The sequence below is a fragment of the Manis javanica genome, chromosome 2 (assembly GCF_040802235.1).
Source record: "Manis javanica isolate MJ-LG chromosome 2, MJ_LKY, whole genome shotgun sequence".
Classification (NCBI taxonomy): Eukaryota; Metazoa; Chordata; class Mammalia; order Pholidota; family Manidae; genus Manis; species Manis javanica.
Genome location: NC_133157.1, coordinates 148,902,074 through 148,925,048, shown reverse-complemented (window position 1 = coordinate 148,925,048; position 22,975 = coordinate 148,902,074). Strand labels below are relative to the sequence as shown.

General features: G+C 39.9%; 1 protein-coding gene across 4 annotated transcripts in view; it reads left to right on the top strand.

Moving 5' to 3' along the window:
• Positions 1 to 22,975, top strand: part of CA8 (carbonic anhydrase 8) — an 86,111-nt gene that overhangs the window by 38,712 nt on the left and 24,424 nt on the right. For 3 of the 4 annotated variants that reach the window (XM_036998194.2, XM_036998193.2, XM_073229571.1), the window contains exons 4-7: positions 3,360 to 3,455; positions 9,301 to 9,363; positions 11,377 to 11,425; positions 12,729 to 12,841. In XM_036998194.2, coding sequence (XP_036854089.1) covers positions 3,360 to 3,455; positions 9,301 to 9,363; positions 11,377 to 11,425; positions 12,729 to 12,841 — 321 coding nt within the window. The remainder of the gene's footprint in view (positions 1 to 3,359; positions 3,456 to 9,300; positions 9,364 to 11,376; positions 11,426 to 12,728; positions 12,842 to 22,975) is intronic. The other variant, XM_073229572.1, reaches the window with a different exon arrangement.

Sequence of the window (22,975 nt, the reverse complement as noted above, 5' to 3'; positions counted from 1 at the left end):
GTACAGCTCTGTGCAGTCTGAACCCTTCCAGCTTCCCAGCCTCAGCTTTCCTGCCACTGTGTGACTTACATACACTCTAGCTCCCCACAAAGGGACTCTTAATTCATCAAATGCACTCATACTTTTCCTGTCTCTATGGCTTTGCTTCATGAAGCAAAAACAATACTAATATGAGGCAAAATATAACATGGTAAAAATAGAGAAGGGTCCGGGAGAACAGGAGTAAGTGTGACTAATTCCAGCTGTTGAAATCTGGAAAAACTTTTAAGTTGGGGAGAAAGGAGAGGGCTGAGATGGATGGTGAAACAGGCTGAATCGTGACTCCCCCATTCATGTTGAAGTCTTAAGTGCTGGTATGTCAGAATGTGACCAAGTTTGGAGACAGGATCTTTACAGATGTAATCAGGCTAAAATGAGATCATTAGGGCAGGTGTGAATGGTGGTGTCCTTGTAAGAAGCAGAAATTGGGACACAGCCACGCATGGAGGAAGGAGGATGTGGGGACACACAGGAGAAGGCAGGCCTCTGTGGGCAAGCAGGACGGCCTCAGAAGCAGCTGAGCCTGTTGGCACCTTCATCTTGGACTTACAGCCTTTGGAACTGCGGACAGTAAATTTCTGTTCTTTGCACACACAACCTATGGTACTTTGTTATGTCCCCTGCAAACTAATCCAGGTGTAGTGAGGAAGGGCTCTGGGAACTCAAGAGTGAGACAAAAGTGAGAGGCAGTGAAAATGTAGTGTTGTATTTGTGGACCGTGCATCCGAGTTACTACTACTCAGATACAGCTGGCTTCCACAATGTGTTGGAGATTGCTTAGTACTTGAATGAACTCTCCTCTAATGGTGTGGAAAGGGGAGCTCTAATGGTGTGTTGTTTGGTCTTAAAGTGAGAGGAAGAGCTTCCAAGAGAAGGTGCTTTCTCAGTAAGTACCGGGATAGAGCTTTCTTTTTAAAGCATGGGTCCTTTGTTGTCTGTGAGGGAAGAATCTCTTCTGCTGCTGAATCAAGTTCCAGGTGATCACTGAAGACCCGAAGAGCAGAATGAACAGCAGGTGGTAGGGGGATTCTAGCTCCTTTCCTGCCATGTAGTCACACAGGGTTGGAGTGATCTTCCATTGTCCTTTTTAGCTTGGGTTGGCTGATGTGCCAGCATTTCCCTTAATTTTTCTTTTCCTTTCTAATAGACTGTATTTTTTAGAGCAGTTTTAGATTTTCAGGAAAATCATGGAGTTAGCACAGAAAATTCCCATATAACCCACACCATTTCCCCTGTTATTAGCATCTTACATTAGCATGTTACATTGGTTGTAATCAGTGGGCCAAAATCTATACATTAAGTTTTAATTTTATTCCATTTTCTTCATTTTAAACTAATGCCCTTTTTCTGTTCCAAGATCTTACCTATGATTTCACATTACACTGAGTTCTCATGTCTCCCTAGGCCCCAGTTGGCTGTGACATTTTCTCAGGTTTTCCTTGTTTTTGATGACCTTGACAGCTTTGAGGAGTCCTGGTCAGGTATTTTGTAGAATGGTCTCTACTGAGCTTTGTTACTTTGTAGAATGGCCACACCCAACCTATTTTTCTGATATTTTTCTCATGACTCAACTGGGCTTGTGGGCTACTGGGACGGAGACGACAGAGGTGAAATGTCATTTTCATTGCAGCATATCATAGGTGCAGACGATCCACATGATTGATGGCTGTTGGAGTTGACCTTAATCACCTGGCTCAGGGAGTATGTGTCGGGTTTCTCCTGTAAACATGCTCTGCTGTACTGTTCTCTGAAATGAAGTCGTCATGTGTGGTATACTCTGAAGGAGTGGGGGCCCTCAGTTTTTTAAATACGAAAACATGTGAAGCAGTTTTTGAAGAACTTTCGAAGGTGACAGTAATGATGTACCACTATGAAGGGTAGAAAAAAAAGAAGACTGCTTTTTGGCTTTATTTTGTTTCAGAAAAAATACCCCATAATGTTGCTATGAGGAGTAAGAAAAATGTTGATTTGAACTTTGTAATTTGTTGAATAAAAATAGATTTTGACCTTGGGCCCTTATTTGTTGATTTAACTAAGGCAACTGGTTCTTATCCGTACCTCTGGGACTCACGCTATTGTTGCAGCCAGAAAAGGAAACATTAAAACTGGTCTGTCTGTCTTTCGTTACTAATTAAAAGGTTATAGAACATTGTTTTCTTAAAGGCAGTGCCTTGACAGATATAGTCACTGGGTGGTCAGAGGCCATGTGGGTTTTTCAGAGCCTGACATTGGGTACAGTTTTTTCCCTAGGTTACCATTTCTGTTGTATGCAGAGGACTTCATTACCTCCCCCTAGTGGTCAGCTTTATAATCTCAAATTCTAGTTAGACTATTTCGGTAGTAGAAAAAACAAATGAGTGGCAATCCTCATGATAATTTTCCTTAATATTTTAATATGAATGCTAAAATGGCATGGTGATTGAATTTTAGCTATGCTTTTTGGATTAGAGCTAATATTTAAATGAGGCAGTTTTAAGGTGGTAAGTACTTACAACTTGATCAAAAGCTTTACTGATGACGATAGCATTCTAGGCAGAAGATTTATACCAAGCTGCTGTTTAACTAAGAACTTCAGAGGCCATTTGATTTTAAGCAGGGAATTGAATTTGGCTTCTTGCAAGTGTTTTATCAGTGCTGTAGGAGCAAGTGCATATTCTAGATAAACTTGAAAGCTACAAAGCTTTATGAGACTAGGAGTGAGGGAGCCCTCTAGAGCATTGTTTGTCATTCCTTCACAGATAAAATTTTATCTCCAGTGCAGGAAATAGCTTTCTTTTAGAACTGTACATCAGAATTCATTATATTACCGTGGCTTTAAAAAGATGCAGCATTATAGGATGCTATCTCTGGATATCCTTGGAAAGGTGAAATAATTTACCAGAACTTGAGACTGGCTTTGTCTTATCCTCTTGGTGGGAACCCAGAGGGGGGACACATATTTGATTATACAGGTACTAATACTTTGAATGAGTGTTTGTGCCCAGACCTAGAGTTGTATTCTATTGAAATCCGGGGGATGACATTTAAGGAAAGGCAACTGAATCAATGTGAATTCTCCCAGTCCTTTAGATTTGCTCCTGATCAGGACTAAAGCAGAACTTGAGAGGCAGTGATCCACTAAGCAGTGCTTCCGTCCAGAGATAAAAGATTCCTACAGATACCCTATACTAAAGCAGTCATTTGTTTGTGCCTGTCTGTGACACACTTGTTGCATATGTTACTGTACAGAAACAGTTAAGGAGAAGTTGATACATCTTCATTTTCCTGAAGAGAAAAGTACATTAGGTGATGAGGTGACCTGTCTCTCATTGCTCACCCAGCTGCATCTGATCCACTGGAACTCCACCTTGTTTGGCAATATTGATGAGGCCGTGGGGAAGCCGCATGGAATCGCCATCATTGCTTTGTTTGTTCAGGTAAATGGTCTCCTGTAGTGATTGTCATATTGTTCAGAGTGGCTTATTTCTAATTCATTTGCCGAATATTTTTTGTTCACTCTCACTTTTATTACTTAGAGGTGACACTAAACTTATACACGGAGAACATTGAAAATTTAAAAATAGAAAACTTCACCTTTGTGGGTCATGACAGAGCAGCCCATACTCATGGGTAGGAAATGGTTCTTTTACTTAGTAGAAATTTTCCTTAGAGTGGCATTCAGAATCAGAGAAATGATTCAGAAAATGTCTCCTGAAGGCAGAGTTCATTTTATTAGTGGAAAAGAATTTCAGAAAATGTTTTTGGACCCTGGCTTTACTGTGAAATCTAAGAGAAATCAATAATATAATTATGTAGTAGATTCCTTAAGCTCTATGTTATTAGTAATTTTCACTGCAAGTTGATTTGAAACACCTTATAGAAAATTCTGATAAAATAAGACTGGCAAAGTTACTGGTGAGTATGGTCAATATAGAGTTTAGAGTTGAGCTCTGTGGCAGACAGTATATTTAAATTTGGTGAAATATACAAAAGCAGACCATATACTTTCAAAGGTAAAAATTTATTCTAGTTCCTACGGCCAATCTTTTTAACTTTGTCTTATCTTCTGCTTGATGTGATAAAAGACTCACAGGTGAAGGAGACCCTGGAAATTTTAGGGCCCCCTGTCTCCCATCTTACAGAAGAAACCAAGGGCTAGAGAGGTCAAGTCATTGTTTACAGTCACCCAGGAATTTCATGTCACCAGTCAAGACCAGAAACCATTGTTCATCTCTGTGTAGTGCCTGGTTGCCTCTTGGATAACCTGGGATTAGAGGAGTAATGTTAGCATAGTGGTCTTTACTGAGTTAAATTTTCTAAAGAGAGTTAGACAAGAGGCCTTTGGACTTGCTTTTTTTTGTGGCATATATTTCAATAGTAGTATTAATTATAATTTTCTACTATAAATTTATTTCTAAAATATTTCTCTATTGATATTTGAAAGTAGACATCTGGTTTTAATCTTTTAATACTTTAATATCAGTGTCTTGAAAGTATGACACATAGCAGAATTTAAAAAAATATCATTACATTTTAAAATTAATCCTCTTCTCACTATTTGTGGTTTTTCCATAGGCAGGACCCTAATATTCCTTCTATTTTATTTTCCACTAGTGAGTTCTTAAAACCTTTCCTTTAAGTTGAAGTACAGTTGATAAACAATATTACATTGGTTTCAAGTAAAAAACAAAAAAAATATTACATTGGTTTCAAGTAAAAAAAACAGTGATTTACAGTTATCTACATGATTAAATGCTCGCTTCAATTAGTATAGTTACTTTCTGTCAACATAGAAAGATGTTACAGAATCATGACTATATTCTCTATGCTGCACTTTCCTCCTCATGACCAATTTATATCATGATTGCGTTTTATGCCTCTTTATCCCTTCACCTACTTCACCCACCCCCATCTCTTCCCTCGTGGTAACTACCAGTCACTTCTCAGTGTCTGTGAGTCTATTGCTGTTCTGTTCATTCTGTTTTGTTTTGTTTACATAGTCCACATATAAGTGAAATAATATGGTATTTGTCCTTCTCCACCTGGCTTAATATGCTCGAGGTACATCCATGTTGTTGCAAGTGGCAGGATTTCTTTCTTTTTTATAGCAAGTAATATTCCATTGTGTATATGTACCCCATCTTCTTTATCTATTCATCTAATGATGAACACTTTAGTTGCTTCTATATCTTGGCTATTGTAAATAATGTGGCAAAAAACATAGTGGAACATACATCTTTCTGAAACAGGGATTTTGTTTTCTTTGGGTAAATTTCTATAAGTGGAATTACTAGGTCATATAATATTGCTATTTTTAGCTTTTTGAGGAACTTCTGTACTGCTTTCCACAGTGGCTTCACCAATTTACATTCCCACCAACAGTGTAGGAAGGTTCCCTTTTGTCCACATCCTTGCCAACACTTGTTATCTATTGTCTTTTGGATAGTGGCCATCATTTCCTTTTATTTTATAACTGCAATGCAAAACATTGATAAAAATGTATTTAGTTGTACAAGTACCTTTTGGTGATCTTTATATACTGAGGTAATAATAATTTAAGTCCATTTTTTTCATAAGCTGAAAAATGTTCAAGTATACACATTTGACAAGTTGCAGTAGAAGTGGAAGTAAATATCTTTTTATTTAAAAAAAGAATAGAAGTAATAATAAAAAATAAAAATTAGAATGCAAATAACTGAATGGTCATATATAGATGGGAAGGAAATGTGTTACTTTCATCTTTGGAGTTAGTACTCAATATTTGTGAATGTAATTAAATATAACTTAATATTTTCATCTGCTGATTCTTAGTACATCACTGGTAATGTGAACTAATAGAGCAAGTCAGGATTCTTGGAATCAGTGTCAGTATCTACAGTAACTGCTCATGATAGCAAGGGGATGCTTGAAAGCATGCACACTTGACCTAATTTTCCGTGAGTTTGCTGGAAGGAAAAAAATCAGGTCATCTGTTGAAAATGCCTTCCAGGAGAGAGTATAATAACTTCTGAGAGCAAAATTTCATGAAAGAAAGGACTAATCAGGAGTGTTAGCTGAAGCAGAGTCATCGGAGGCTTGGCACTTGAGCAAGAGGAGTGGGAAGTGGGAGGAAGCTGGAGGCGTGGAAATCCCTTTCTAGAAGTTTGACTCAAAGAAAGAAACATGGGGTAATAACTAGTGGTGATGTATGGTGAAGTTCTGTTTGTTTTGTTTTGTTTTGAGATCTGAGATCTGCCTGTGTTTTTATTCTGAGCAAAAAGAGCTAGAGCAGGTTTAGAGTTTTAAAATCCTGGAAAGCAAAGGGATAATTGATACAGTAAGTCCTGGAGGAGAGAGGAAGGCATGGGATGGAGAACTTTTGTGGACAGACTAACCTTGGATAGGAGGGAACCCACCCTTTCTCTGAAATAGGAAGTCAGAGGAAAGGGTAGGTGCAGAAGGGATGAATGAAAGGTGAAGAAAGGCAGGAAAGTAGGGGAATTCGTGCCTGATGACCTTTATTATTTCTGAGACATACGTGCAAAATTATAGGACAAGGGAAATGTGGGTGTGGGGTTGGGTTTTGAAATAGCCCATAAAGGGTATGGTAATAGATTTCACAGTCAGCATGGGCGCCCCACTGGTGACTGGATATCACAGATCAGACAGGATAATGTGTATTGGGTTTTTCTCTATGGAGGTAGAGGAGTAGAGAATTCTAGCCAAGTGTTGCATTCTTCATTGCAAAACATCTGATTTAGGAGGAAGGCAGGTTTAGAGAATTGAGGTGGTTGAAGGGATGCCATTCAGCATAGGCAGGAGCGGAAGGTGACAAAGCCATGCGACCCAGGAGAGCCCCTTGGCTCCTTGTGATCATGAGTGGGGAGAGGAAGCAAAAGGAGGGCAGGCTGGATGGCGGGGAATGGTCAGGGGCAATGGTCTTGGGAGTTGAAGTCTCAGAGTGAAAACAAACCCAGGGAGCATTCTCAGGATTGGTTTGCTGAAGTGGAATGGGATGGAAAGCCATGGACTGAGGGGTGAGGAGACAGGCCAGGGTGGGACTGGTCACCCACATGGATGCTGAAGTCCTCCAGAGTGAAGGCAGAAAGAAGAGCCTTCTTTTTTTTTCAGCTTTGCAGTGGTTTACCTTTGCAACAGTAGAGCATGAGAGTCCACTCGGGAGGATGGCCCTGCGCATGTGGGTCAGAGTACCCATCTGACGGTGACGGCAGGGTGCTGACCACGGCTCATTGTCCTGTGTCTGAGGTAGACTGCACAGCGTCCACTTGGGAGGCCTGGAGAGCAGACGTTAGGGGCTCACAGTCCAGGAGGTGGTGGGAGAGCTTGTCAAAGATGGTGCATCACCCGTTTTGGAAGAAGGCACAGCGGAAAATGAGGGCAGGTTAGAGTTAGAAGTGGAAACCTGGGGCCACACAGGGCTAAGGTGCTAGGAGGACACACTAGTCAGAAGTGTGCATTGTGGCTGGCAGTGAGAAGTCACAAAGGTGGGATGTGAGAAGTTAACTAGTTCACGGCTCCTGGTGGACCCTTGGCAGCAGGTTGTGCTGTCAGCTGACTGCTGTGGGATTTTAGGGGCGGGGGACACAAAGGATCATCTCTACTAACTTTTGGTGGTGTCATCACTGCAAACACAGATTTGTCAAGGAAAAGAAGGAGGTAGAGCAACAGCTGGAATTTGTGGCAGAATATAAAGTTTTGCCCATAAAGCAAAGAATCTTTATAAACAGAAGGAGCCAGAAATAGTCATTAAGTGCTCCCCTATGTGAACACTGTATTTGATGCTGTATGGGATTCTGAGTATGAATAACAATGGTGACATTAACTGGTTTCTGATGCACCGTGAAGGCCCTGTTCTAAGGTCTTTGATTCAGCCTCCCTTGAACCCTTCCACTTGTGTCCCCCACTGTATAGATGAGGCAGCTGAGGGATATGCAGGGTAAATAAACTTGCTGAAGACTGAAAAGTGAGTCAGGATCAGAACCTAGGCATCCAACCCATGGGACCTTCCTCCTGAACCACTACGTACTATGTGGCCTTGCAGCATTCAGATGTGGACTCTTCAGAGAGTCATAATCTGACAGGAGATGCATGAAGTGCAAACAGACCTCAACTGTTGGTTGCTACATCACCAGTAAACAAATACAACCAAGAGGGGGTCCATTTGCCTGGAGATCTGGTGAAGTTTTCTGCCTAGTGGTCCAGGCTTTTGCACTCATGAGTATATTTGCCTTAGATTTTTTTTTTTTGAACTCCGGAGAATATATTTTCTGTTTTTACAGCCTGTTTCAGGAATTGCAAACACTTGGAAAATAGATGAAGTCTTGATTGTTTTGAACTGGTTGGCCTCTCTTAAACTATGTAAGCTTCCTGTCTCTTTTCTCTCCTCTCTGCTGCCCACTCACTGAGTATATTTCAGTTAGCTCATAGGCAGAGAGACAGAGAATGTGAACATGTTGACCACTAGTCTAGCTCCTCGTAGGCCGTTTTCCAAAAACTTATGTGGAAGAGAAAAAGCAAACGATAACAGTGATTGGGTATCTGAGGTATCAATTGTCTCATGCTCTTGCTCTTCTCCACCATCATGGACCATTGAAACCTAGTAGAAAAGTAGAAATCAGAATGCATTCATAAATTTTAAAGTTAAAGTCAAGGTTACCTAATATCAAGTTTCTGAAGTCTCAAATTCTCTGGAACATTTTATAGACCAAAAATATGTAACAATATGTAATGCTTTAAAATAAAAAGTTATATATAGCATAATCTGACTTACTGAAGAATACAAAGGTGATTATAGAATTCTATCCAGTGACAATCAAGAAATGTCCTGATTTGGTGATTTTAACATATGAAGTCACATACCCACTTTTCCTTAGTTAATAAAATTTTTTCAACCTTGATAACATCTTTGTAACAATGATCTAGAAATGCCAACGAGGAGAATGGAAGGCTTTGGGCATGTGATAAATCATATTTCAGAATTAGTCTTGAAATGTTTATATTATACTATTGTATCATTTTATATACCTATACTAAGGAAGGTAAATTTAGAGTGGATTCTTGGAAATGTCTAAGAACATATCTAAGACTTTATTTTACTAGTTTCTGTTCCAACTTGAATTACCTTTAGTAGATGTTGACCTGGTTATTAATAAAATGGTTATTTAATTATTCCCCAAGAAGGATATACAGGTGGACTTGAGCTTCACTTCTGTTAGTAAATTTTGAGTAAAAGCTAAGTATTTAAAAGTTTTGTGGTTACGGTGTATGCTTTATATATTTCAGATAGGAAAAGAACATGTAGGCCTGAAGGCTGTAACTGAAATCCTCCAGGATATCCAGTATAAGGTAAGTCATTATTTAATAAAAGTAAATAAAAATACTGGTTGTGTGAGATGTCCCCAAGACCACTCTCAGGCTTGATGAGTGGCTGAAAGGACTCACTGTTATTCTCATGATTGCGGTTTATTACAGGGGAGGGATATGGAGCACAAATCAGCACAGTGAAAAGGGGCAGGGAGCGAAGCCTAGGAGAAACCAGCTGCAAGCCTCCAGGTGTCCCTCCTGGTGAACTGGTCTGGCATGTATCTGTTTCTCCCAGTGATGATATGTCACAACGTGTGTGAAGTGTTACCAACCAGGAAAGCTTCCTGAACCTTGGTGTGCAGGGACGTCGTGAGGGCTCAGTTATGGAAGCATGAAGTGCCTGGGTGACTGAGCTACTCTGATTCCAGCCCTCACCCCGACCCTGAGCAAGACCAGCATTCACCTAAATCACATTGTGATTAGGTGTGTACCAACTGGTACAGCAGGGCCCAAGGCCTCAGGTGTGCAAAAACATTCTTATCAGGCAAACTATTCCATGAGCTCAGAGATGAACTCTCAGTACTTTTTTTGAGCAACCCAGGCCTCTACTGAGTTTTTCTACCCATTGACCATAGGAAAGCTATGTAAATAAAATAATAGACAACTAGAAAGTTGCATAAATGAAATAAAAATTGTGGCAACCATACTTCAAAGCATTACTGTAAAAAACAAAACAAATGAGCAAAAAAGGACAAGTATACATAAGCCATAAGATAAATAAATATATGCTAGAAAAAGTGACTTAGGTTGGTGTGACCCTATAGTGATTCAGCCCAGCATTGCTGGGAAGCCAAGCTCAGTTATAAAGAGTAAACAGTACATTTATATTTAGACTGAGTCTGTTGAATCTGAGTGAGCTTGGGGGTGGTCTAGTTTAATCCTGTATGGCTACTGGAGATGTAACACAGGCATCCAAAGACCCAGGGCCAGTCCTAAACTCAGTCTGGAATGAAGAGTGATCAGCAGTGTGCTTGCACAGGCCCAGGGTTTCCTGAACTCAGTGTGGACCTCTACCATCAGGCTCAGAATGAATCCGGCTACCAAGGGAGAGCAGACTAGTCCAAGAAGCTGGTGAAAGGGGGCAAGGACAATTCTGACTGACATTTGTCCAGTGGAAATTAGTTGAGATATTTTCCTTTATTGCTCCAGCTAAAATGACGTTACTCATGGAATCAGGAAGATGATGGGAATCAAGTAAACTGGATTCTTCAGTGTGTCAAATAGTCCATACAAGTAAGGAAGAGACTAAGAGGTTATGCCTTAACTTTCTCTCTTAATTCTGCATCAGTAGAATAATTTTATAAGAGAATCCAACTGCCAGGACAGGTCTGTCTGCCTTTAAGACCTGAGCAATTTAAATGGCACTATTTAAAATAGTGATCACAACTGTGAATTGTTGAATACTGTCCAAAGTATCTTACTGAAATTTAAATTTAGCTTTGACAAAAGTTAATTAAAATTGAGTATTTTAATTCAAGTGTCAGATCTCCCTCTCTGGAGGAGGAGAGCTTCCAGAATTGATCCTAGAGCTAAGTTACCAAAACCAAATGGGACAAAGAATTTGGGTGGCAGGTTGTAATGTGGAGAAGGTTAGGAGTTGAGATGAAAGCAAGCAGGAGAAAGTCATTTCTAAAGAATTCCTGAGCCAGGCATGGGATGTTTTACACCAAGGTCCAAATCTCCCTTACAGGTGTGCTAGGAACAGGAAAGGCAGCTGGCATGGGACCCATGCTAGACAGACAATTGTAAATCTCACATCAGGAATTACAGGGAAATTTGAACTGCAGTAGCAAAGAAAATAACTCTAGACGCAGAGCAGAAGTATCTTGTTGGAACCAGCCACCATTGCTCCAATGAGAAGATGGAATGTGACATCCACAAATCTATGGGGTCTGATGATGCCATTCAGAAAAGACTTCAGCCTGAATTTCTAAAGATAATTAATTTTTATTCTAAAATTTAGAAATGTTAACATGGGATAAATTTTTTTTTCAGGGGAAGTCCAAAACAATACCCTGTTTTAATCCTAACACTTTATTACCAGGTAAGAGTAATACAGTTAAAATGGATAGATATAGGCTGCATTGTTTTTCTCAGAATATATCTAACTATATATTATTAGTTCATAAAGTTTCTTTACAACTTAAATTCTCTGTAGTAGGTGCCAGCTTCAGGTTGCTCTAAAATGGGAGCAAACCTTTTGAAAATGAACATTTTGCCACCAACCTCCATTAATCCATGAAGAATTTCCTTTGGATTTTCATTTGTAAAATTGGCTACCTCTGTGTAAAGCACAAGTGTAACAACATAATGCAAGAGTCTACCTTATATAATTAGATACAGAATATTTCATCTGGAGATTAATAAGAATTTGATCAATCCTAGACTCTCTGCAATGATACTATTATTTAGATATTCTAATGATTTAGATATACCTGAAAAGGTAACTCTTGTGTATAAAGTATTCAGAATATAATTTGTTGTTAAAGGTTGTTTTGTACAAAATTTTGTTTTTTCACATTTCTCTGCCTAAATTATATGCTGTTTTTTAGTGCTTTAAACAAAAACAGTTGATGCATTGTATCTTCTACTTTCTACATTTATTTGTTCTGCAACAAGCCTGTTTTTGCCATGTGTTGAACATTTGCCCATCATATTTAATCATGAATTCCTCTGGTGCAGAGCTAAAATATTCCATAGGAATGATTTCTTTCGTCCCATCATAATATGACTTTAATATTTTGCTGTTGATGAGGCAGTCAGTATAGAGTTAGCTAGAACAGAATGGTTAAAAACAGACTTTGAAGTCAAATGGTGTGGGTTCAAATCCTGCCTGTGCCAGTTATTAGCTGAGTGACCTTGAGAAATTATGTAACCTTCTGTGACTCAGTCTCCCCACCTGAGAAGTGGGGCTAATAGTACCTATCTCATTGGCTTGTTGTGAAGGTTAAAATGTGAAATGCTTAGAATAGTAGCTTAGAATAGCCTCACATGTAGTAAGCATTCAATAAATATTAGATACGAATAAGTCAAGTACTGCCTTCAGTAAATTAAAAAAATATGGATACACTTCTAAAAGTTTACATTTATCAAGTTTATGTAGCCATATTTGGATTGCGCAGTAATCTGGTGATAGAAATCACTGTAAGTAATAGAAAGAGGGTTTGTCATGGTTTCCACTGGTTATTTTCTTCATGATGATTAGTTGAAGAATACATATATGTGAGGCTCTAGTTTAAAATGGTCTCAGTCTGAGAAGTGTTTGTAGAATTTGTAATTGTGAAAATTATTGCTGGAGTCTGCAAAATGATTATTAATTAACTGGCTTTTTCATGACATGTCCACAGATCCTTTGCTGCGGGATTATTGGGTATATGAAGGCTCTCTCACTATTCCACCTTGCAGTGAAGGTGTTACCTGGATATTATTCCGATACCCTCTGACTATATCGCAGCTCCAGGTGAGTGCGATACTTTACATCTTTCAGAATGAAGTTCTGAGTTAAAGGTTAAATATTGTTTCTGTAAAAGGAAAATGTCTGTTTCATGTTGCAGCTCCCTTTAGATCAGTCACATCTTTGCAGATGCAAGTTAAATGTCTTGAGCCAGTGAAAGCAATGGAAAGGTCAAGGATGAACAAAATCTAGCTATCATTTATGATCTGTAATTTAAAAGTTAGCCTTTATAGAGTAAACAGAAGTCACTGAAATAGTCTTTTGAGTAAGCTAGTTACTCCTTTATGGAATTTTCCCAGGAATGGAGAGGAGAAAGGCCTTGAAAGCAAAATGAGAGTGCTGGTTATTTCTGTAAGTCACACGTGGGCTTTTGTAGTAATTCTTCCTTGGCTTGCAAGGAAAATGCTGTATGCAAAGGGGTGAAGGAGGTAAAAAAAATGCCCTGGGATGTTCTGGTTTGTTCTCTAGCCCCACATTTGGTCACCTACCTCTCACTTGGGTTCTGCATAGGAACTCCAAATGCCACTGTCCCGTGGGTTGTGGCGTGCAGTTGAATTGTCACCAGGATGTAAGCTGGTGGAACATGAGGAAGCCTCACTCTAAAGTGCCAAATAACAATTTTGATATTATTACAAAAGAGTTGCTTTAAAAAAAAAAAGGTCTCCTCCCCTCCAGGGATCTAAGTGGTATGTCGAGAAGGCTATGTCTTTTCTTCACTATCAAGCTCAGAAAGCTCAGGCAATACTCTAAATAAACCAAGTATCCTGTAGTAACTTCTTACAGACTTTTATTATTCCTCCTATCATTTTATAAGAAGTCTCAGTATACTGAGTGCTCAAGAAAGCCTTCTTTTGTTTGTTCTTAAATCTTTAAGGATTAAAATCAAATCTTTAAAAATTCTTCTTTTAACCTTTAACAGTTTCTTCTTATATGTCTTTTCTGAGGATTAATTTTAAAAGTTCCTCATTTAGTTTCTTCATCGTTTCATTTTTTTATAAACTTTGAACACAGTACCTTTGGACCTTCATATTTAATATGGCAAATCCAAATTCCTTTATTTATTCATTCATCCCATTGTTTTTACAAGAAACTATTCCTGACTGCCAGCCAGGGATAAAGGATCCAGAGATTAAAACCCATTTTTTCCCTTTAAAATGTTCACCATAGAGTTGGGGAGGCAGCTAATTATAGTTATGTTAATAAGTGAGGTGCTCTGGAAGCACACAGGAAAGAAACCCAACGCAGACTGGGAAGTCCAGGGAATAATTCGTGAAAAATAATTAGGAATTAGTCTTGTAATGGAAAGGGAAGAAATTAGAAATTTGAATCTAATGTTAAGAATAAAGGATTGGAAATGATATGTACGTTCGGCATTTAACGGTAAAGGTGGTAGCGGCTGTAACAGATAATCCTAAAAATTTCAGTGACTTACTGCAGAAGGTATCTCTTGCTCAAATAAAATCCAATAAATGCATTTCTGATTCACAGGGAAGGCTTTTCTCTGTACAGGCATCAGGGAGGTAGGCTGAAAGGTGCTCTGCTGTCTCTTAACGTCTCGTTGGCAAAGTTGCTCTAGGTGTGGGCATGTAGTTAGCAGGGCGGGGAAGGGTGTGAAGGATCTCAGAGGGGATTTTTTAAGTTCTAGAAATAGTGAACAACACCTGTGCTTGCCTTCTGTTGGCTAGAACTCAGGCACATGGCCACATCTAATTGCAGGGGAGGCTGGAAAGTACTTTCTAGCATCATGTCCAGGGAGAAGTAAATTCGTTGATCAGATCAGCTCAAGTTGAGGAGGAGACATGTTAGCCCAGCTGACTGCAACACCTCAGTGCAGGTGGAGGAGAGGACCGTGAGCTAAGAAGGACCAGACTCCCCTTGGAGGAGAGCCCAGGGGGAGTGACTCCCAGGATCCAGGCCCGGAGAGAGTATTTCCAAGATGTAGAGAAGGGAGGTTAATAGTGACAAATGCTACAGAGAAAGTAAGTAGAAGTGCAACCTCCCCAAGTGGCAAATAACCACATCTAATAAAAAGGGGCCCAGATGCCACTGCAGGGTCCATGCCCTTTATTCTTGTTTTTCTCAGCTCTGTGTGTTCACTGCTTGATCCTGATATTAGTACATCTCCTCTGCCACTGATCTTTGGCTCCCCGCTCCACTACCATTCCTTCACCATCCCTTCCATCATGCTGCTTTGGCTGCTCTAGTACACACCTTAGCCCATCCAGCCAGTTTGTCTTGAGGCTCCTACCAGGGAAAAAGCCCACCTTTCTTTGCAGATTTGCCTCATCATTGCAAACAAGATGCATGAACAGGTACTATAATTGACAATTAGGTCACTATGAACCAAAGTGAGAAGTTTCCAAAGAATGTTGAGCTAAAAGTAGAAGGGGAACAAGGATAAATACTGACCACAGACTATCTTCCAAGAAGTTTTATGGGAAAGGCAAGGATTTAGGGACAATAGTTAGAGAATAGCAAAGTGTTTTATTTTTTATTTTTGTTTGTTTTTTTTGTTTTTATGGAAATATAGTTGATTTATTGTTGGTTTCAGGTGAACAACATAGTGGTTCGGCAATTACGTAAACTATAAAATGCTCACCATGGTAAGTGTAGTTATCATCTGCCACCATACAAAGATTTTATAATATTATTGAATTTACTCTGCTGTACTTTTTTCATCCTTGGAAATTTCTATTTATAATGGGAAGTTTGTACCTCTTTATTCCTATCACATGCTTCTCCCATCACATGGCAGTATTTTCTTTTCTTAATTAAGATTTGGGAGACAATAGAAACTTTGTGGGCACAGTAGAAGGAGCCAGAGAATGGAGCAGTCAGTCTCATGATACAGGGATTGCTGTTAGTCCTAGGTTTTAGATGGGGAGACTGAGGGATGGGAGAGAAAGAAAACTTTGCCTGGGCCACACATGTAGTAAGGGTAGTTGTGGGGATCCAACCTGGTTTTGTGTGATCTGAGTGCTAGGTGCTTAGCCATTGCCTGCTTTCAGTCTTTGCTCTTTACAACTCTGTAGTTCCTTTGAGACCCTTTTTCTATAAAAGGCTTCTTAGGACAATCTTAGTAGTGCTAGAGGTTTCTGTCTTTTCATGCATATGTTTTGTGTCCCCAGTTGGAGTGGAGGAGTTTGTTTTTTCCAAATAGTTAAAACACAAAATGAGACCTTCAGAGGCTGAGGTGGATGTACAGATTTAGGCATCCTCAGCATAAAAGGAGCCAAATGACACAAACAAATGTGATGCCCAAGAAAGGAGTATGGACAATGAGGAGCAGAGAAGATGGGAGAAGACAATCTCCTGGGTCATTTTCCTGAGGGTAACCTTTGTTTTCTAAGAAAACTCTTCTTAGCCAGCAGGGTCCCATGGGACTTACTACTATCCATTTGCCATCTGATTGCTCCGAGTCACTTCCCTCATTGATGCTGTATTTCTGAAAAAGGGAAGAAGTTCTGGGATTAGCAGGAGGGCATGTGAAGGCCATGCTTGCTATTGGCTGCCCTGTTTAGGTCAGATGTAAGAGACTGCAACCTGAGCTGTCCTGTGCTGGGATAGTGCAGTTGCTTTTGTTCTGTGAATGACATACACCAAAGAGCAAACATCTCTCTTCATTTACTTTTCCTACTACTTGATCCTAAGACAATGATACAGATTTCCTTATTGTTGCTGCAGGTGGCATAAATGACTCAGGTTTAAAGATGGCTTAGATGACTAGGTTTCAAGGCACTGAGGCTTAATACACAGTATATTTTGAGATGCTGGGGATGCATTCATTGGTCTTTACCATTCATAGGTCAGTAGGCATTGACCCTATTAAAACAAGCAGTTTACTGATATGATTATATATATCCTAGTCCTGTCTTCCTTTATCCTTGTCATAGGCAGAATGTTTGCAGGTGGAATTGCTCCCTTGAAACGGATGTGGATAATTCATTCATTAATTCATGCATTCATTGATTCATTTGGTAATTACTTGACATTTTCTATGTGCCAGGCACTGTAGTAGGTACTAAAAGTGGAGGACCAATAAGACATGGTTTTGTCTTCAAAGACTTCACCTTCTTGGGGGCTAATGGCAAGTATATTCACTTTAAAATACAATATTTCATGTGAACATGGTATGACATGAATATGGTCTTGTGACTGCACCTGGGAAAGGCACCTGGATGAGGTTAGTCATCTGGGAAATCTTCCCCAAGCCAAGTAGTGGGATGTGGTGTGGGTGTTAGAGGGCACTGCCAACACGGGAAGAGGTGTGTGCAAATGACCTTCAGGGATGCACAGTTAGTGTTAAGAGCCGTGACATGAGATGAGATTGGAGAGGGTATCAGGGGCCTGACCTTCATTAAAGAGTCTTGATGTTGTGCTGTGAAGGGTGGACTTTCTCCTGAAGGCAGCAAGGAATTCTTGGAAGGTTGGGAGAAAGGGAAAGATACGTCCAAGTTTGAATTTGAGAAATGTCTGTGTAAGCTACACTATGAAGATGTAGATCTGAGGTAAGATTTTGGTAGTGAGATGAAAGGAAGAGAGTGGCTTCAGAAATAATAAAGAAGCAGAATGAGGAGAATTTGGCAACTGATAACATAGGAGGGGGTTCAGGGAGGGGGACTTAGGGAGGAAGGACCCTCACATTATTCCCTGGATTTTGGCTCAGGTGATAGGTGACTATAAGATAGTGCTCTTCACTGTAATAGGGGATAAAATAGAAGAACAGGCTTTATGTAGAATATCATGGTTGTAAATACCGAGAGTCTAGATGTCTGTGAGACATCCAAGGAAGGGGTAACAGGTAGGTAGTGTTGAACCTGGAAGTGGAGAAGAGGAGACCCTTCAGGGAGAGAGAAGAAGTGATGCAGAGCATGGGGGTGACACTGATGAGGGGTGTGCAGTGAGAGTTGTCCCAAGGGATGATTTAAGAAAAGGGAAAAGTCAGGAGGTTGATGTCATGCCTGGAAACCAAGGGAGATGTGAACTGCAAGAAGGCAGGAACAGAGAGATGAAAAGCATCAGATTCTGCATACACATTCAGTTAAAAACTGAGAAGTATTAATTGGGTTTAGCCACAAGGAGAGGGTCTCACTTGGAGCTGAAGCAGAAGAAGCTGAGGGTCTGTAGTCCCATTTGTTCAGCATTGCTGCATTTAGGGGTAGTTTTCTAAAAAGAGGTCAGACCTTGTAGTGCAAAATAAAACTTTTCTCGGAGCCAAGATGGTGGCGTGAGTAGAGCAGTGGAAATCTCCCGAAACCATATATATTTTTGAAAATACAACAAATACAACTCTTCCTAAAAGAGAGACCAGAGGACACAGGACAAAAGCCAGACTACATTCACACCTGCGAGAACCCAGTGCCTTGCGAAGGGGGAAAGACACAAGCTGCGGCCCGGCAGGACCTGAGCGCCCCTCACCCCAGCTCCAGGCTGGAGGAGAGGAGTCAGAGCGGGGAGGGAGAGGGAGCCCAGGATTGCTAAACACCCAGCCCTAGCCATCTGCACCAGAGCGCAGACACAATGCGTGCGTGGGGTTCTGGAAACTAGGGAAACAGGACAGTAAGACCTGTGAGTGGGTCCCCGCAGCTGGCGCCCCAGTACAAAGAAAAGCAAGTGTTTTTGAAAGTCTTAAAGGTACAGTGACCTCACAGCTGGACGGAAGAGTTCCGGGACACTTAGCCCAGCAGCTGGAAATCTCGGGGAACTCCGGGTGCCCTAACCCCCTGGGTAGCAGCGCAGCTTGGAGGCCCCTCATGGAGATAAACAGCCTCCTTGCCATTTCCCCTCTGACGTGGCTCTGCCATATCAGAGCAGCAGCCTGAGGCAGGTCAAGCCCACAGCAACCATGGAGCTAAACTCCATAGCGGCCAGGCAAGAATCAGAAGCCCCATCTGTGTGCAGCTGCCCAGCACAAGCCACTAGAGGTCACTGTTCTCCCAGGAGAGGAAGGCCACAAACCAGCAAGAAGGGATGTTCTCCCAGCTGTCACACAAACTATCTCTATCACCATGAAAAGGCAGAAAATTTGATACAGACCAAATTCACAGAGTCAACCCCTGAGAAGGAGGTAGACCTAATCAGTCTTACTGAAAAAGAATTCAAAATAAAGGTCATGACCATGCTGATGGAGCTGCAGAGAAATATACAAGAGCTAAGGGATGATGTCTGGAGGGAGATTACAGAAATGAAACAATCTCTGGAAGGATTTATAAGCAGAATGGATAAGATGCAAGAGGCCATTGATGGAATAGAAACCAGAGAACAGGAATGCATAGAAGCTGAAGCAGAGAGAGATAAAAGGATCTCCAGGAGTGAAACAATATTAAGAGAACTGTGTGACCAATCCAAAAGGAACAGTATCTGCATTATAGGGGTACCAGAAGAAGAAGAGAGAGAAAAAGTGATAGAAAGTGTCTTTGAAGAAATAATTGCTGAAAACTTCCCCAAACTGGAGGAAGGAAATAATTGAACAGACCACGGAAATACACAGAACTCCCAACAGAAGGGACCCAAGGAGGACAACACCAAGACACATAATAATTAAAATGGCAAAGATCAAGGACAAGGACACAGTTTTAAAGGAAGCTAGAGAGAGGAAAAAGGTCACCTACAAAGGAAAACCTATCAGGCTATCATCAAACTTCTCAACAACAACCTTACAGGCCAGAAGAGAATGGCATGATACATTCAATGCAATGAAACAGAACGGCCTTGAACCAAGAATACTGTTTCCAGCATGATTATCATTTAAATATGAAAGAGGGATTAAACAATTCCCAGACAAGCAACAGTTGAGGGAATTTGCCTCCCACAAACCACCTCTACAGGGTATTTTAGAGGGACTGTTCTAGACGGGAGTACTCCTAAGACTAAACAGATGTCCCCAGAGAAAATAAAATCACAGCAAAGAAAGCAGACCAACCAAATACTAACTAAAGGCAAAAAATAAAATCAACTACCCACAAAAGCAGTTAAAGGAAACACAAAAGAGCACAGAATAAAACAACCAACATATAAAGAATGGAGGAGGAGGAATAAGAAGGGAGAGAAATAAAGAATCACCAGACAGTGTTTATAACAGCTCAATAAGCAAGTTAAGTTAGACAGTAAGATACTAAAGAAGCTAACCTTGAACCTTTGGTAAACACGAATCTAAAGCCTGCAATGGCAATAAGTACATATCTCTCAATAGTCACCCTAAATGTAAATGGACTGAATGCACTAATCAAAAGACACAGAGTAATAGAATGGATAAAAACGCAAGACACATCTATGTGCTGCTTACAAGAAACTCACCTCAAACCCAAAGACATGCACAGACTAAAAGTCAAGGGATGGAAAAAGATATTTCATGCAAACAACAGGGAGAAAAAAGCAGGTGTTGCAGTACTAGTATCAGATAAAATAGACTTCAAAACAAAGAAAGTAACAAGAGATAAAGGACATTACATAATGCTAAAGGGGTCAGTCCAACAAGAGGATATAACCATTCTAAATATATATGCACCCAACACAGGAGCACCAGCATATGTGAAACAAATACTAACAGAACTAAAGGAGAAAATAGAATGCAATGCAATCCTTTTAGGAGACTTCAACATGCCTCTCACCCCAAAGGATAGATTCACTGGACAGAAAATAAGTAAGGACACGGAAGCAGTGAACAACACACTAGAACAGATAGACCTAATAGACATCTACAGAACTCTACATCCCAAAGCAACAGGATACACATTCTTCTCAAGTGCACATGGAACATTCTCCAGAATAGACCACATAGTAGGCTACAAAAAGAGCCTCAGTAAATTCCAAAAGATTGAAGGTCTACCAACCAACTTTTCAGACCACAAAGGAATAAAACTAGAAATAAATTGTAGAAAGAAAACAAAAAGGCTCACAAACACATGGAGGCTTAACAACATGCTCCTAAATAATCAATGGATCAATGAACAAATTAAAATAGAGACCAAGGTATATATGGAAACAAATGACAACAACAATACAAAGTCCCAACTTCTGTGGGATGCAGTGAAAGCAGTCTTAAGAGGAAAGTATATAGCAATCCAGGCATCCTTAAAGAAGGAAGAACAATCCCAAATGAATAGTCTAACATCAGAATTATTGAAACAAGAAAAAGAAGAACAAATGAGGCCTAAAGTCAGCAGAAGGAGGGACATAATAAAGATCAGAGAAGAAATAAACAAAATTGAGAAGAAAAACAATAGAAAAAACCAATGAAACCAAGAGCTGATTCTTTGAGAACATAAACAAAATAGATAAGCCTCTACTCAAACTTATTAAGAGAAAAAGAGAATCAACACACATAACAGAATCAGAAATGAGAATGGAAAAATCATGACAGACTCCACAGAAATACAAAGAATTATTAAAGACTACTATGAAAACCTATATGCTAACAAGCTGGAAAACCTAGAAGAAATGGATAACTTCCTAGAAAAATACAACCTTCCAAGACTGACCAAGGAAGAAACACAAAAGTTAAACAAACCAATTACGAGCAAAGAAATTGAAGCAGTGATCAAAAAACTACCCAAGAACAAAACCCCCAGGCCAGATGGATTTACCTCAGAATTTTATCAGACATACAGAAAAGATATAATACCCATTCTCCTTAAAGTTTTTCAAAAAATAAAAGATGAGGGAATACTCCCAAACTCATTCTATGAAGCCAATATCACCCTAATACCAAAACCAGGCAAAGACCCCACCAAAAAAGAAAACTACAGACCAATATCCCTGATGAACATAGATACAAAAATACTTTGAAAATATTACCAAACCGATTTTCAAAAAGACATCAGAGGCTTATACACCATGATCAAGTGGGATTCATCTCAGGGATGCAAGGATGGTACAACATTTGAAAATCCATCAACATCATCCACCGTATCAACAAAAAGAAGGACAAAAACCACATGGTCATCTCCATAGATGCTGAAAAAGCATTCGACAAAATTCAACATCCATTCATGGTAAAAACTCTCAACAAAATGGGTATAGAGGGCAAGTACCTCAACATAATAAAGGCCATATATGACAAACCCACAGCCAACATCATACTTAACAGTGAGAAGCTGAAAGTTTTTCCTCTAAGATCAGGAACAAGACAGGGATGTCCACTCTCCCCACTGTTATTCAGCATAGTACTGGAGGTCCTAGCCATGGCAATCAGACAAAACAAAGAAATACAAGGAATCCAGACTAGTGAGGAAGAAGTCAAACTGTCACTATTTGCAGATGAGATGATATTGTACATAAAAAACCCTAAAGACTCCACTCCAAAACTACTATAACTGATATCGGAATACAGCAAAGTTGCAGGATACAAAGTTAACACCCAGAAATCTGTGGCTTTCCTATACACTAACAATGAACCAATAGAGAAATCAGGAAAACAATTCCATTCACAATTATATCAAAAATAATAAAATACCTAGGAATAAACCTAAACAAAGAAGTAAAAGACCTATACCCTGAAAACTATGAGACACTCTTAAGAGAAATTAAAGTGGACACTAACAAATGGAAACTCATCCCATGGTCTTGGCTAGGAAGAATAAATATCGTCAAAATGGCCATCCTGCCCAAAGCAATATACAGATTTGATGCAATCCCTATCGAATTACCAACAACATTCGTCAACGAACTGGAACAAATAGTTCAAAAATTCATATGGAAACACCAAAGACCCCGAATAGCCAAAGCAATCCTGAGAAAGAAGAGTAAAGCGGGGGGAATCTCACTCCCCAACTTCAAGCTCTACTACAAAGCCATAGTAATCAAGACAATATGGTACTGGCACAAGAACAGAGCCACAGACCAGTGGAACAGATTAGAGACTCCAGACATTAACCCAAACATATACGGTCAATTAATATATGATAAAGGAGCCATGAACATACAATGGGGAAATGGCAGTCTCTTCAACAGATGGTGCTGGCAAAACTGGACAGCTACATGTCAGAGAATGAAACTGGATCACTGTCTAACCACATACACAAAAGTAAATTTGAAATGGATCAAAGACCTGAATGTAAGTCACGAAACCATAAAACTCCTAGAAAAAAACATAGACAAAATGTCTTGGACATAAACATTAGCAACTTCTTCATGAACATA